The sequence below is a fragment of the Salvelinus fontinalis genome, chromosome 12 (genome assembly GCF_029448725.1).
Source record: "Salvelinus fontinalis isolate EN_2023a chromosome 12, ASM2944872v1, whole genome shotgun sequence".
Classification (NCBI taxonomy): Eukaryota; Metazoa; Chordata; class Actinopteri; order Salmoniformes; family Salmonidae; genus Salvelinus; species Salvelinus fontinalis.
The window spans coordinates 1,815,183-1,830,567 of NC_074676.1; the positions used below are offsets into that span (position 1 = coordinate 1,815,183).

The 15,385-nt window shown below is 42.5% G+C and overlaps 1 protein-coding gene across 1 annotated transcript in view; it reads left to right on the top strand.

Annotated features, from left to right (window-relative positions):
• LOC129866606 (CD82 antigen-like) overlaps window positions 1-15,385 on the top strand; it is a 54,473-nt gene that overhangs the window by 12,820 nt on the left and 26,268 nt on the right. The window contains exons 2-3 of the mRNA XM_055939361.1: window positions 11,663-11,735; window positions 13,741-13,813. Of these exons, the coding sequence (XP_055795336.1) occupies window positions 11,673-11,735; window positions 13,741-13,813 (136 nt within the window). The 5' untranslated portion in view covers window positions 11,663-11,672. The remainder of the gene's footprint in view (window positions 1-11,662; window positions 11,736-13,740; window positions 13,814-15,385) is intronic.

Below are 15,385 nucleotides of genomic sequence, written 5' to 3' on the forward strand. Positions count from 1 at the left end.
TATATGAAATTGATTTAGACTTTTTAAAAATGTAAACATTTCCAAAGGTGCTGTAATGAGCACGATGGGAGACAGAGAGCTGGTTTCAACAGCATGGCGCAGCAGGTGTTTATTGTAAAGGGCCACAGGAGAAGGCAGGTAGCTGGGTCCATGGGGCAGGCAGAAGGTCTTACACAGGGGGTCCAAAAAGGCAACAGTACAGGCAGGGGAAAGGCTGGTAACGTTGTCCGGGAGATCAGGCAATAGGTTGATAACAGGAAATCCGATAGGCTAAAGTACGTGCAGGAAATAGGCAAAAGGCGTCGTTAGTGAGGCAGGCAAAAACTATCATACACGGGAGGATTAAATTACGGGAAAAACAGAGCTCTGAATAGAAGTGTGTCACAAAACAAACAATACCTCACAATGATGGGGTGCAAAGAACTGAACTAAATAGTGGGTGATAATGACATACAGGTGTGTGAACAGGTGATCAGAATTCAGGTGATTGGGATTTGGAGAGTGAGCTGCGTTCAGGGGATCTATGTGTTTGAGAGTGTGAGTTGGAAGCAGACGTTACAGGTGCGCATCAGCGGCTTGTATGCAGCTTGTACAGTGGCTTGCGAAAGTATTCACCCCGTTGGCATTTTTCCTATTTTGTTGCCTTACAACCTGGAACTAAAATAGATTTTTTGGGGGTTTGTAACATTTAATTAACACAACATGCCTACCACTTTGAAGATGCGAAATATATTTTTTTGTGGAACAAACAAGACAAAAAACAGAACTTGAGCGTGCATAACTATTCACACCCCCAAAGTCAATACTTTGTAGAGCCACCTTTTGCAGCAATTACAGCTGCAAGTCTCTTGGGGTATGTCTCTATAAACTTGGCATATCTAGCCACTGGGATTTTTGCCAATTCTTCAAGGCAAAACTGCTCCAGCTCCTTCAAGTTGGATGGGTTCCACTGGTGTACAGCAATCTTTAAGTCATACCACAGATTCTGAATTGGATTGAGGTCTGGGCTTTGACTAGGCCAATCCAAGACATGTAAATGTTTTTATAGAGTAAGTTTAAATCACTCGAGTGTTGCTTTAGCAGTGTGCTTAGGGTCATTGTCCTGCTGGAAGGTGAACCTCCGTCCCAGTCTCAAATCTCTGGAAGACTGAAACAGATTTCCCTCAAGAGTGTCTCTGTATTTAGCGGCATCCATCATTCTTTCAGTTCTGACCAGTTTCCCAGTCCCTACCGATGAAAAACATCCCCACAGCATAATGCTTGTGTTCTCGGGGTGATGAGAGGTGTTTTGTTTGTGCCAGACATAGCATTTTCCTTGATGATCAATAAGCTCACTTTTAGTCCCATCTGACCAGAGTACATTCTTCCATATGTTTGGGGAGTAACCCACATGCCTTTTGGCGAACACCAAACGTGTTTGCTTATTTTTTTCTTTAAGCAATGGCTTTTTTCTGGCCACTCTTCCATAAAGCCCAGTTCTGTGGAGTATACGGCTTAAAGTGGTCCTATGGACAGATACTCCAATCTCCACTATGGAGCATTGTTGCTCCTTCAGGGTTATCTTTGGTCTCTCTAATTAATGCCTTCCTTGCCTGTTCTGTGAGTTTTGGTGGGCAGCCCTCTTTTGGCGGGTTTGTTGTGGTGCTATATTCTTTCCAATTTTGAATAATTGATTTAATGGTGCTCTGTGGGATGTTCAAAGTTTCTGATATTTTTTTATAACCCAACCCTGATCTGTACTTCCCCACAACTTTGTCCCTGACCTGTTTGCAGAGCTCCTTGGTCTTCATGTTGCTGCTTGCTTGGTGGTGCCCCTTGCTTAGTGGTGTTGCAGACTCTGGGCCCTTTCAGAACAGGGCTGTGGTCCAAACACTTAAAAGACACACCCTATCCCCTCAGCCCTCAAATGAAGTGGACACTTCTGATGACGTATCATGACGTCTGACGAGTATACACTTGCAAGGGAAGAAGGAATGATTTTTAAATCGACCACCCTTGGCTGGAAATTCATCACTCGTTCATCCCGCGGTAATTGTGTTTTCAGCCACCTGTAGCTTGTGGGTGCTTGTGGGCACCTGTAGCTTTATATGTGCTACAGTCAATTATGAGTGTATGTCTACTTATATTAAATATATAATTATTAATATACGCCTACTGTATGATAGCTAGCAAATTAATTAGCTAACTAACGTTAGCCTGCCTAACTTCTGAAGAAGGAAAATGTTTTATTTCTACATTTTCCAAAAGATAACCAAACGAAAATGTATTTACTTTTTACGTAGTAGCAAAATGTCCAACTTATTTGCATTCGTTTTTACTTACACTTGTATGTTGATTACTCTTGATGTTGTTTTTAAGTTTTCTGAGACTTTTCTTAGTGAATGTACAATCGTCGCGAGTTGAATTATGGGGAGTTTCAGGCCCCGGAGTGAACACAATTGTACACTCGCAAAGCCAACTAAAAACGAGGGCTGAGGGGCTTACGTTGCAAACCTCCCTTGGCTAATAATTTGGACCACCCTCCAAGATCTCGACGGGGATTCGCCCAAGGGTATAAGGCGAGGGTAAGTGGACGAGGGTGTGTCTTTTAAGTGTTTTGACACTTAGACTGCACACAAATGGACTTTATTTCACTAATTATGTGACTTCTGAAGGTAATTGGTTGTGAATACATATGCACACACCACTTTTCTGTTTTTTATTTCATTTCACTTCACCAATTTGGACTATTTTGTGTATGTCCATTACATGAAATCCAAATAAAAATCTATTTAAATTACAGGTTGTAATGCAACAAAATAGGATACACATCAAGGGGGATGAATAATTTTTGCAACTCTGATTTGCATACCACCCCAACAGATCTACAGACGATGCAATCTCAATTGCACTCCACACTGCCCTCTCCCACCTGGACAAGAGGAATACCTATGTGAGGATGCTGTTCAAATTAAAATCAAATCAAATTTTATTGGTCACATACACATGATTTGCAGATGTTAATGCGAGTGTAGCGAAATGCTTGTGCTTCTAGTTCCAACTTTGCAGTAATATCTAAAAAGTAATCTAACAAATTCACAACGACTACCTTATATACACAATGTAAAGGAATGGAATAAGAAAATGTACATACAAATATATGGATGCGCGATGGCCGTGCGGCACAGGCAAGATGCAGTAGATGGTATAAATAAAGTATATACATATGAGATGAGTAATGTAGGATATGTTAACATTATTAAAGTGGTATTATTTAAAGTGACTAGTGATACCATTACTAAATCCATTTATTAAAGTGGCCAGTGATTTGAGTCTCTGTTGGCAGCAGCCTCTCGATGTTAGTGATGGCTGTTTAACAGTCTGATTGCCTTGAGATAGAAGCTGTTTTTCAGTCCCTCGATCCCAGCTTTGATGCACCTGTACTGACCTCGCCTTCTGGATGATAGCGGGGTGAACAGGCAGTGTCTCTGGTGGTTGTTGTCTTTGATTATATGTTTGGCCTTCCTGGGTGCTGTAGGTGTCCTGGAGGGCAGGTAGTTTTCCCCCAGTGATGTGTTGTGCAGACTGCACTACCCTCTGGAGAGCCCTTGCAGTTGAAGGCGGTGCAGTTGCCGTACCAGGCGGTGATACAGCCCGACAGGATGCTCTCGATTGTGCATCTGTAGAAGCTCGTGAGGGTTTTTGGTGACAAGCCACATTTCTTCAGCCTCCTGAGGTTGAAGAGGCGCTGTTGCCCCTTCTTCACCACTCTGTCTGTGTTGGTGGACCATTTCAGTATGTCCGTGATGTATACGCCAAGGATCTTAAAATTTTCCACCCTCTCCACTACTGTCCCGTCGATGTGGATAGGGGGGTGCTCCCTCTGCTGTTTCCTGAAGTCCACGATCATCTCTTTTTTTTTTTGCTGACATTGAGTGAGAGGTTCTTTTCCTGACACCACACTCCGAGGGCCATTACCTCCTCCCTGTAGGCTGTCTCGTTGTTGTTGGAGATCAGGCCTACCACTGTAGTGTCGTCTGCAAACTTGATGACTGAGTTGGAGGCGTGCTTGGCCACGCAGTCATGGGTGAACAGGGAGTACAGGAGAGGGCTGGGAACGCACCCTTGTGGGGCTCCAGTGTTGAGGATCAGCGCGGTGGACATGTTGTTTCCAACCTTCACAACCTGGGAGCGGCCCGTCCAGGACCCAGTTGCACAGGGAGGGGTTGAGACCCAGAGTACTGTGGTGTGTGCAGTGTGATGGCGATTGTGTCGTCTGTGGACCTATTAGGGCGGTAAGCAAACTGGAGTGGGTCTAGGCTATCAGGTGGGGTGGAGGTGATATGATCCTTGACTAGTCTCTCAAAGCACTTGATGATGACAGAAGTGAGTGCTACTGGGCGATAGTCATTTAATTCAGTTACCTTAGCTTTCTTGGGAACAGGAACAATGGTGGCCATCTTGATGCATGTGGGGACAGCAGACTGGGATAGGGATTGATTGAATATGTCCGTAAACACACCAGCCAGCTGGTCTGCGCATGCTCTGAGGACGCGGCTTGAGATGCCTTGCGGAGGTTAACACCTTTAAATGTTTTACTCACGTCGGCCACGTTGAAGGAGAGCCCACTGTCTGGAAGTGGGCCGTGTCGGTGGCACTGTATTGCCCTCAAAATGCACAAAGAAGTTGTTTAATTTGTCTGGGAGCGAGATGTCGATGTCCGCGACAGGGCTGGTTTTCTTTTTGTAATCCTTTTTTGTAAGCTCAGTGTTCAATACCAGGAGGTCAGAGAATTCACTTCACTGATGTTAGGTTAGCCTATATCCTATCATATTTGTCAATGGAGTAGAGAGTGAAACCTAGGCTGCTTCCAGTTCCATAGTGTGGTATTTGAGTCAATTGGAGGTGTACCTGTGGATGTATGTCAAGGCCTACCTTCAAACTCAGTGCCTCTTTGCTTGACATCATGGGAAAATCTAAATAAATCAGCCAAGACCTCAGAAATAAAATTGTAGACCTTCACAAGTCTGGTTTATCCTTGGGAGCAATTTCCAAATGCCTGAAGGTACCATGTTCATCCGTACAAACAATAGTACGCAAGTATAAACACCATGGGACCGCGCAGTCATCATACCGCTCAGGAAGGAGACGCGTTCTGTCTCCTCGATGAACGTACTATGGTGCGAAAAGTGCAAATCAATCCCAGAACAACAGCTGTGGTGGTTAATTTCTTTACTATTAAATGAGGATAGACAAACGTATCACACAAGTCAGAGTTATGCTTAAACCAAATCTTTAATCACTTATTAATAAGGAGCGGGTCAATACAACACACACATATAAAGTGAATCGATTGAGTGCTCTGCGATAATGATGGCTGGTCACAGCCGGTTGACAATTCACGATCAAATGATTCGTTGAGAGCCCCGAGACAAAAGTACAAAGGTCTTTTATAGCCAAGATACAACCTACATGACGAACAACAGATATATAGAATGGGTCACAAGGTTAAGATCTGTATGAAAGATACCTATAATACATAGCAGACAGTATCTGCTGTGTCAACAGTTTTCATTGTATAGAGACCAGTGTCTGGCCCTTCGACTCCTAACTGGAACCATCTCTCCCGGGTACGGTATAGAACAGAAACATTAACTCATGCTCTGGAATTCTCTTTAGGTTTTATCATCCAAAAGACATGGTAAATCTCCTGTCAGTGTTATCTCCCAGAGGCCCATCCTCAGTAGAACACACACACAATAGTTAAGAATACTCTATTCTGTTGCATAAAACAACCATTTGATGCAATAAAAGTATTATAACATGATCTTGCAATGTTGCTCTCAAACAGCAAAGGACATTGTGAAGATGCTGGAGGAAACCGGTACAAAAGTATCTATATCCACAGTAAAACGAGTCCTATATCGACCTAACCTGAAATGCAGCTCAGCAAGGAAGAAGCCACTGCTCCAAAACCGCTATAAAAAATCCAGACTACGGTTTGCAACTGCACATGGGGATAAAGTTCGTACTTTTAGGAGAAATGTCCTCTGGTCTGATGAAACAAAAATAGAACTGTTTGGCCATAATGACCATAATTATGTTTGGAGGAAAAATGGGGACGCTTGCAAGCCGAAGAACACCATCCCAACCGTGAAGCACGGGGGTGGCAGCATCATGGGGGGTGCTTTTCTGCAGGAGGGACTGGTACACTTCACAAAATAGATGGCATCATGAGGGATGAAAATTATGTGGATATATTGAAGCAACATCTCAAGACATCAGTCAGGAAGTTAAAGCTTGGTCACAAATGGGTCTTCCAAATGGACAATGACCCCAAGCATACTTCCAAAGTTGTGGCAAAATGGCTTAAGGCCAACAAAGTAATTTGTGGTGGAGTGGCCATCACAAAGATCTGACCTCCATCCTATAGAAAATGTGTGGGCAACACTGAAAAAGTGTGTCCGAGCAAGGAGGCCTACAAACCTGACTCAGTTACACCAGCTCTGTCAGGAGGAATGGGCCAAAATTCACCCAATTTATGGTGGGAAGCTTGTGGAAGCTACCTGAAACATTTGACCCAAGTTAAACAATTTAAAGGCAATGCTACCAAATACTAATTGAGTGCATGTAAACTTCTGACCCACTGGGAATGTGATGAAATAAATAAAAGCTTAAATAAATAATTCTCTCTACTATTATTCTGACATTTCACATTCTTAAAATAAAGTGGTGATCCTAACTGACCTAAGACAGGGATTTTTTTACTATAATTAAATGTCAGAAATTGTGTCAAACTGAGTTTAAATGTATTTGCTAATGTGTATGTAAACTTCTGACTTCATCTGTATGTAGGTGGTGTATGTAGGAGGTTGTTACCATATTAATAGGATATAATACAATTCTATGGTTCTTCCACCAAAAGATTGCTCTGACATCTGTCACTTGCTTGTTCCGTTTCACACAAAATAACCTCATAACCTACTTGTACTGTGTGGTCGTATATGCTATGACATCATCTGTTTTTTGAATATTTCTAATGTTTTGCTCCTTCAGAGTAGACCTAGTCTTCTTCATAAACATGGTAATTAAATAGTGCTTTGTGGCTGCCTGACTCTGACTTCTACACTGCTGTATAGTGTCAGTAGTAAACAACACTGTATAGCTCCCACCCTCACATGTGATGAAAATAACAAGCATGAACACGTGGGTTGAGTCATCATAATTCTCAATTTAGTCTTTGCGGTGGTCCTTGTTCTAGTCTGTCTTTGGAAGGGTGTTCCTCTGGTTTGTTAGGAGAACTAGTAGGCCTAAACCAATAGGGATGTGCATCTTTCCCTTTCAAGACGATTTGATATGTATCTGGATACATGGGCTCCGATACGATACAGGAAGGATACGTTTTAGTTTGAAAGGATTAGGTGCGATCGGTTTGATTAGACAACAAATCGATGCGATTCGGTTTGCTGCGATACGATTCGATGCACTAACATTTGTTGCATAAACACATTCTGAGTCTTTGAGTCTTTGTTTGAGTGTTTGTGTGCAAATGATTTGTGTGTGTGTGTGTGTGTGTGTGTGTGTGTGTGTGTGTGTGTGTGTGTGTGTGTGTGTGTGTGTGTGTGTGTGTGTGTGTGTGTGTGTGTGTGTGTGTGTGTGTGTAAAGTATGTATGCTTATGGTGTATGTACTATGCAGGCACCTGATCTGAGCCATAAGGAAGACTAACACTGTCAGATTAGGGGGGGAAATGTAGGTTTTTCTCTCCACACTTTGGTTCTGAAATATCCATCACCCACCAATGAACTTGTTATTTTTGTAGATTAAGTGTTTAAGGTAGTAATGTATCAATATGTATTATTTACAAATTAGCTATGACATAGCCAATGAACATATAGCACAATTTTGGATTTCACCCCCATTTGGAATGGAATGGTTTTGACCGTTTGGACATTTTTTGTGAGTTTCTTTTCTCCAGCTTTGGCCATGCAGTGCACCTGGCAAAGTGATTGCTGTCCTCGTAATGAAATGATCAACAACCCTGTATATATAAAAACTGACCATATACAGTGATTGTTTAAAGCCAAACTATCAAAACTATTGCTGATGTTGAACCTGAACAATCTAAATTATATATATTGTAATCTCCATTCAACAGGTAGCCTATAGCCAGATGAGAGTTGTGTCTCCATTAGCTTACTTTTATTCCGGTAAAACACCATTTTCAACAGCGCCTAGATAACAATAACCTATCAAGTGACATAGGTTGTCACTCAACTAATAAAGCCACTTTAGTATTTAAATGCTGAAAGTGCCATGCAGATGTGTAAGATCAGGAACAGGCCGCATACCTGGCATTGGTCAGCGCGCATAGCTGGGCACTGTGCCCAGTTTGACTAGGTTACTGATATTCCATCGGGTTGCTCGGCATGCAAAATGACTTGTAGATCAATGACTATCAACACAGTTACATGCTTAGTTTGACATTTTGACGCATTAGTCAAAATGTGACGCATTAGTCGTCACATTAGGTATTTTCAGAAGGTAGAAAGAAAGTAATATGAACAAAACATTTTAGTGAATCTGCAATGCCTAACAGTTTGAATTGATTTTCTGACCAATGCATTCTACGTTTGGATCGGTTTGGGGTCCGCAGACTGATTCATTCCGAACTTAAACATTTGAATCTGCGATCAGTATGGGTGAATCATACATCCCTACACACTGTAAAAAGAGGTTGTTGCTGTTACAGGAGATGAAAGTAGAATTCCAATATAGGCTCTAACACAGGACTTGGGGATATTAAGGACTGGGGGTGAAACACCACTGCAGGGATAGGCAGTATACCCTCTTTTACTATATACCAGTATTGCTGCATGGACCGGTTTGGGTTTTTATTTTACTTTCTGCAATGGTATTTCAATGTTTGGTTTGTTAAATGTGATATGCCACTCCAACGCTGTCACCTCATATGCTAGATAAGTTGTCTTTTTTCCTCTCCTCCTGCTTGACACTTCCCCATGCGCTTCCCACACCCAGCCCTTTCCCCTGTCACTGAAGGAGAGCAAGTTGTTGCTCGACCTCGGAGTCACGGGCACTTACCGGAAAGTTGCAGTTTACTCTGTCTGCATGGTTAGATGCAACAGGACAATGATGCTGCTTTCCACTTTGCTTCTCATTGTAAATCCGCAAGCGTTCTAATATTACGTTATTTGTTTGTGTATCTTACTGTCTGCAAACAGATAGTTTGTATTTTCTTAGCAAGTTGTGGCTAAAATAAATTGTGTTAGCTGGCTAGCTAAATGTTCTCGGAGTCAGCGCAAACGTAGCTAGCTAATACGGGCTCATAACAGTGCTGATGTAGGCTTAGATCAGCATTTTGTTTGCGCAACTATATCTTCTAAATCAGAGAGGAATAGGCTAGCATTAATATGTTAGCTAGCTAGCTACATGAAGTAAGAGAAAACAAAAATATAACATCTAATTGGGATCAGCTGGGAAACACTGACCAACACTTTGGTTCCTACCCTGTCACAATAATTCCTCCCAGGCTTTTTAATTCGTTGTCATGCTTCCCTCCTGGCTACCCCAACCCCGGCCAACTACTTGCCCGAGCCTCCCCAGCTTCTCCTTCACCCAAATTCAGATAGAAGATGTTCTGAAAGAGCTGCAAAACCTGGACCGGTACAAATCAGCTGGGCTAGACAATCTGGACCCTCTCTTTCTAAAATTATCCGTTGCCATTGTTGCAACCTCTATTACTAATCTGTTCATCCTCTCTTTCGTATCATCCGAGCTTCCTAAAGTTTGGAAAGCTGCCGCGGTGAACCCCCTCTTCAAAGGGGGTGACACTCTAGACCCAAACTGTTACAGACCTATATCCATCCTGCCCTGCCTTTCTAAAGTCTTCGAAAGCCAAGTTAACAAACAGATCACTGACCATTTCGAATCCCACCGTACCTTCTCTGCTGTGCAATCCGGTTTCCGAGCTGGTCCCGGGTGTACTTCAGCCACGCTCAAGGTACTAAACGATATCATAACTGCCATTGATAAAAGACAGTACTGTGCATCCGTCTTCATTGACCTGAACAAGGCTTTCGACTCTGTCAATCACCGGATTCTTATCGGCAGACTCAACAGCCTTGGTTTCTTAAATGACTGCCTCGCCTGGTTCACCAACTACTTCTCAGATAGAGTTCAGTGTGTCAAATCGGAGGCCCTGTTGTCCGGACCTCTGGCAGTCTCTATGGGGGTACCACAGGGTCCAATTCTATTTTCTCTGTATATATCAACGATGTCGCTCTTGCTGCGGGTGATTCCCTGATCCACGTCTACGCAGACGACACCATTCTGTATACATCTGGCCCTTCTTTGGACACTGTGTTAACTAACCTCCAGACGAGCTTCAATGCCATACAACACTCCTTCCGTGGCCTCCAACTGCTCTTAAACGCTAGTAAAACTAAATACATGCTTTTCAACCGCTCGCTGCCCGCATCCGCTTGCTTTATCTTGGCCAGGTCGCAGTTGTAAATGAGAACTTGTTCTCAAGTAGCTTACCTGGTTAAATAAAGGTGAAATAAGAAAATATAAAACAGCAATGTATTAAAAGTGCTGCCCACTATATTCCAACTATTTACAATAGTCATTATATTTCTATGATTTCAACAGATCACCCAAGTGTTTTTATCTAGTTTGCCCATGTCATGCAGCCCTATGTGGCGCAGTGTGGAAATGATAAGAAATGAGTGCAGAAATGTATGAAAATGCTGAAAATGATTGATTGAAGTTGGATTGAACAGGAGAGAACTCCACCTATAATTTGTGTTGCCACCCTAGGGTCATGCACCACTTATGAAGCATATTTAGAACTTGTATTATTCAAAAACGCCGTCACATACCGCCATATCATAAAAAAACATTGTGGTATGATATTTTGGCCATTCCGCCCAGCCCTACAGCACTTGTATGTCTGTTGAGAATGAACCATGTCGGTGCTGTGAAGATCAAATTACTGTTTTAACCAGGACCCCTGCTGTGTATAGGATTAGAGTTCTGGAGGGGGTTTCTCTTTCTCTCTCTCTCTGTCTCACCATCTCTCGCTCTCTCTCTCTCTCCCTCTCTCTTGCTTTGTTGTTTTTCAGTGTCAGCAAGTAGCCAGGGGCAGGAGTGCAAATCTGTTGAAAACTTTAAAAAGACACCAAAACTCTCTCACGCTGTGCCGTACTGTGATTTGCTGTGTTTGAAGGATTCCAGTTGGTGGTTTGCCTCCCTGCTGATTCCCTCCTGATTCAGGGAATCCTCCAACTGGGATTTCTGGGGGAAAAACGGGAACTTTAGGAATGTTTCTGGAATTTTGCAGGCCTACTTTACTTTGTAGCCTAATTATACTGCTGTAGCTCCCGAGTGGCGCAGCGGTCTAAGGCACTGCATCTCAGTGCTTGAGGCGTCACTACAGACATCCTGGTTTGAATCCAGGCTGTATCACAACCGGCTGTGATTGGGAGTTCCATAGGGCGGCGCACAATTGGCCCAGCGTCGTCCGGGTTTGGCCGGTGTAGGCCGTCATTGTAAAAATAATACGAATTTGTTCTTAACTGGCATGCCTAGTTAAATCAAGGTTAAATAAAACAAATAAAAAGTATCCTTCGTCTAACCTAACTGTTTCTTTCTCTCGGTTGCAGAGTCGTAACCATGGGGAAGGGATGCATCACGGCAACCAAGTACTTCCTGTTCCTCTTCAACCTCCTCTTCTTTGTAAGTGACATCACCACCTTCTGCCCTAGCCTGCTATCTATTTCAACGGATATCTACGTCAACCCCAGCCACTGTAGCCTTCATTTGCATCAAATCCATCTGACTTCAGAGAGTATTACTCTACGTGTACAAGGACTAGTAGTTGTTGAAGATCATTCATAGAAAATGTGTGTGTCCAGTGCCCACTGCCCAGTTTCTTTTTGCTGTTCTTTCCATGTTTTTCCTGTTTTCATTATCATTTGAATATGGTAGGCTGTTTATTGAAATATCCCAGAGATTAGCAGAGGACATGTTACTTTCCAAAGTGATAAGTGTTGTGGTACTGTGCTCTGTAGCAACACAGTCAGAACTGGTGGTTTTCATCTTCTAACCTTTATTTAGAACGGTAGGAAATACCATTGAGGTCAAAAGACTTCACCTGGCAGAGACTTCACTCTAAAAAAAATGCAACCTCCAAGTGTGTTTGATCAAAACCCAGACAGTCCATCCTGAAACTGACACAACAGCTCCTATATGAAACCTTCACTGACGATGTCCAACCTGACTCTTTACCTCCTCTCCAATTTACTCACTGTGTGTCTGTGTGTAGTAAATGTGACTTTTGATGTGAACACTCACCGCCCCGAATGGAAAGCATCTGTGGACAGAGGCGAGTAGTGGGCTACATAGTACTAGTTTATATGGACCTAATGAGGTTGAAACAGACCCTCTAGTCTAAATGAAGAGGTCTCAATCAGGTTTCCATTTCCAAGCCAAGGGAAAGTGGTGAATTAGGAACCTCTCATCTTTTGGGTTGACCCTCCCACTACCAGACATGGTCCCTATAAATGCCACACTGCACTTTAGGCTACATTTTTACATTTGAGTTATTTAGCAGACACTGATATCCAGAGAGACTTACAGGAGCAATTAGGGTGAAGTGCCTTGTTCAAGGGCACATTGACAAACCAGCGACCTTTCGGTTACTGGCCCAACGCGCTAACCGCTAGGCTACACTTTATAGACTCGTTACCAGATATATTGGCAGATAATCTGGCTGTCTGACACATCCGTTCGTTGCTGGAGGTGAGTGTCAAAAAAGGACGTGGTCTGGACCGGAAATGAAAATTAACCCTGAAACTCTGATCCGGTTCAGACCTTTTGGTTCTGGTCTAGACCTGGCTCCTCTATTGGCTAGTTCTCTTTCAGAACTTTTCAATCTTTCAATGTGTTAGGTTAGTCTGAATGGGAGATCTGCCACGGATCTGTTACAGTAGAGAAGGTGTGGTGTAGACCAGTGGTTCCTAACCTTTTTTGAACCGTGGAACACATTGATGGGATAAAATAATTCTGCGCCACCTAGCATTTTTTTGATTAATTAATTTTGTGGTAATGACCTCCATCTCATCTAATTCATACTGCAAAATCATACATGTTCTGTTAAGAAGTATTTAATAGATTAAATAGGTTTTATTTAAACTATTTTTCCTTACTGATTGATTAATTTGTGTGTACCCCTTTAAGAGAGTCCCACGAAACCATGCTAGAAGTAATGTTCTTTTGCTCCGGTAAAATAGGTATTTAGTTTTGAACGGTTTGAGCTAGAGAGAGGTGGTTTTCTGCATTGTAAAGGTGCAACCATGGACACAAAGCCATGCTCTGTTTGTTTCTATGTCAGAGCCTGTGGTACAGCTAAGCCTAGCCACTTGCTAATAGTCCTCCCAGGCAAAGTAAAATGACACAAACGATACCAATGTAACAACAGGCTGAGTGCACCGGACTTGAAAAAGAAGAGAGAAAGAGAGGGAGCAGACATACTATAATTTCTTACTTTAGAGAGACACCGCTTTTCCAGTTGCCTCTATTTGTTATCTCACTGATCTGGTATGCAATGAGCCCAACATTTTCAGTAAGAATCTACCTGCCTGTATTGTATTGTACTGGTCCAGGACAATTGTTGCTATCTGGCTCTAAGGACCATGAAAAAGAGTGCCACCTTGTAACTCAATTCCTTTTCCCTCTGTAGGTCTTTGGAGCATTGATCATGGGCTTTGGACTGTGGGTTCTCCTGGATAACCAGAGCTTCATCGCAGTGCTGCGTAAGTAAGAACACAGGCACACACACACACCCTTTGTGATCTTGCCTGATAGTTGTTGATACTGTCTATCTTTGCTCAAGTGTTCTATGCACAGGGGAAGCCAAAAGTAGAGATTGGAAATTGTGCTTGTCAGATCCTAAAGTGTTACTACTGTTACTACCTCAATCCATGTCCAATCCTAAACCCTTAGCCCAGTCTGTGCAGTTAAAGTGGCTCTCATCTTACTTGTCTCATTCCCACAAACACCAACCCAAGGGAAGAGGGCCATAAATTAAGAGCAGAGGGATGTAAGCACTAAAACACAAATGTGACCCACAACTGATGGTATGGTACTCTCAACCACTAGAAACAGCTATCTGGTTCGGCAGGCAGGCACGCATGCACACACACATGCATGCGCAAGTGCAAACACATACAGGCGGAAGTGACAGATCACTAGCGATAGGTTAGTGATTAACATCTGAAGTAGTTTCATACTGTGTTAGAGGATGGCGGCTTACTTCAACCCTACTAACTTATTTCCTAGATTGTCTCCATATGTGACCGACCACCTCAATTTGGTGTTATGTAGCAAAATTTGAAACTGTGTTTTTACATTGGATAAAAGCAGAGACACAGGGCTACGAAATGGTATATCTTACGCTGTATTTGAGGAACAATGGGAAAGTAATTCTGCTTTGAAAGTTGATAAACGTGTAAACTCACTTTTGAGAAAATGGCCCTTGAATGTTTTGGTACACCTACTGGAGAGCTCTTCTTTGTCTACACCCATTGTTCACACCCTCTTAAGCCAGCCCCACCCATCTCTTTAAGGATTCACATGTGAGGTCATGTGCTACACAGTGAGTAGTGTAGTAAAGATTAAGACTAAGTGGTCAAGTAGTAGCCTACAATAAGGAAAAATTCCAGTTAAACAGATACAAATATTTTATAAATATTAGATGACACTTGTCTAAATTGATGGGTCATGTAAAATAAATGCTATAATCCCACAGCCACATCTTGTTAAGTGGATGGGTCTCTACAGAAGGTGTAAACGGTAAATCGAAATGGTTACTTGCATAGTAGCAATATCAAAAATAGATAGTGTCAATATAAAGAAAAAAATAACAAGTGTCAATGCCAGTAGAAAAAAACAAAATTATATACATTATGTACAAGAACAATATCAATAACGATATCAGTGATGTATGAGGTAATTATATGCATACAATCAATAGAAAAGTGGTTGAGCAGCAGGATAAAATGTTTTAATTGTAGTAGCAACTTATGGCATGTGTGTTAGGAGAGAGTCATGTGAATAGAGGCACTGCAGATAGTGTTGATGACTGGGACTTGCTCCCAGTCCAAACCACGCATGAACAAGGGAATATATATTTGGAGAGCCTGTTTCTGTGCTGCCATTGACTTTGGTGCAGGGCATGTGATGTCCATAGCCTTTTCGTCGCAAAACTCCCTGATCTTCTCAAAATGATATGTTTGTCTAGCTGTGTCCAGTCCAGGTGGTGCTTGTACAGGCAGACCACGACTGAGTCCGAATGCTCCTTGGAGACAACAATACCAGGCTCCAGA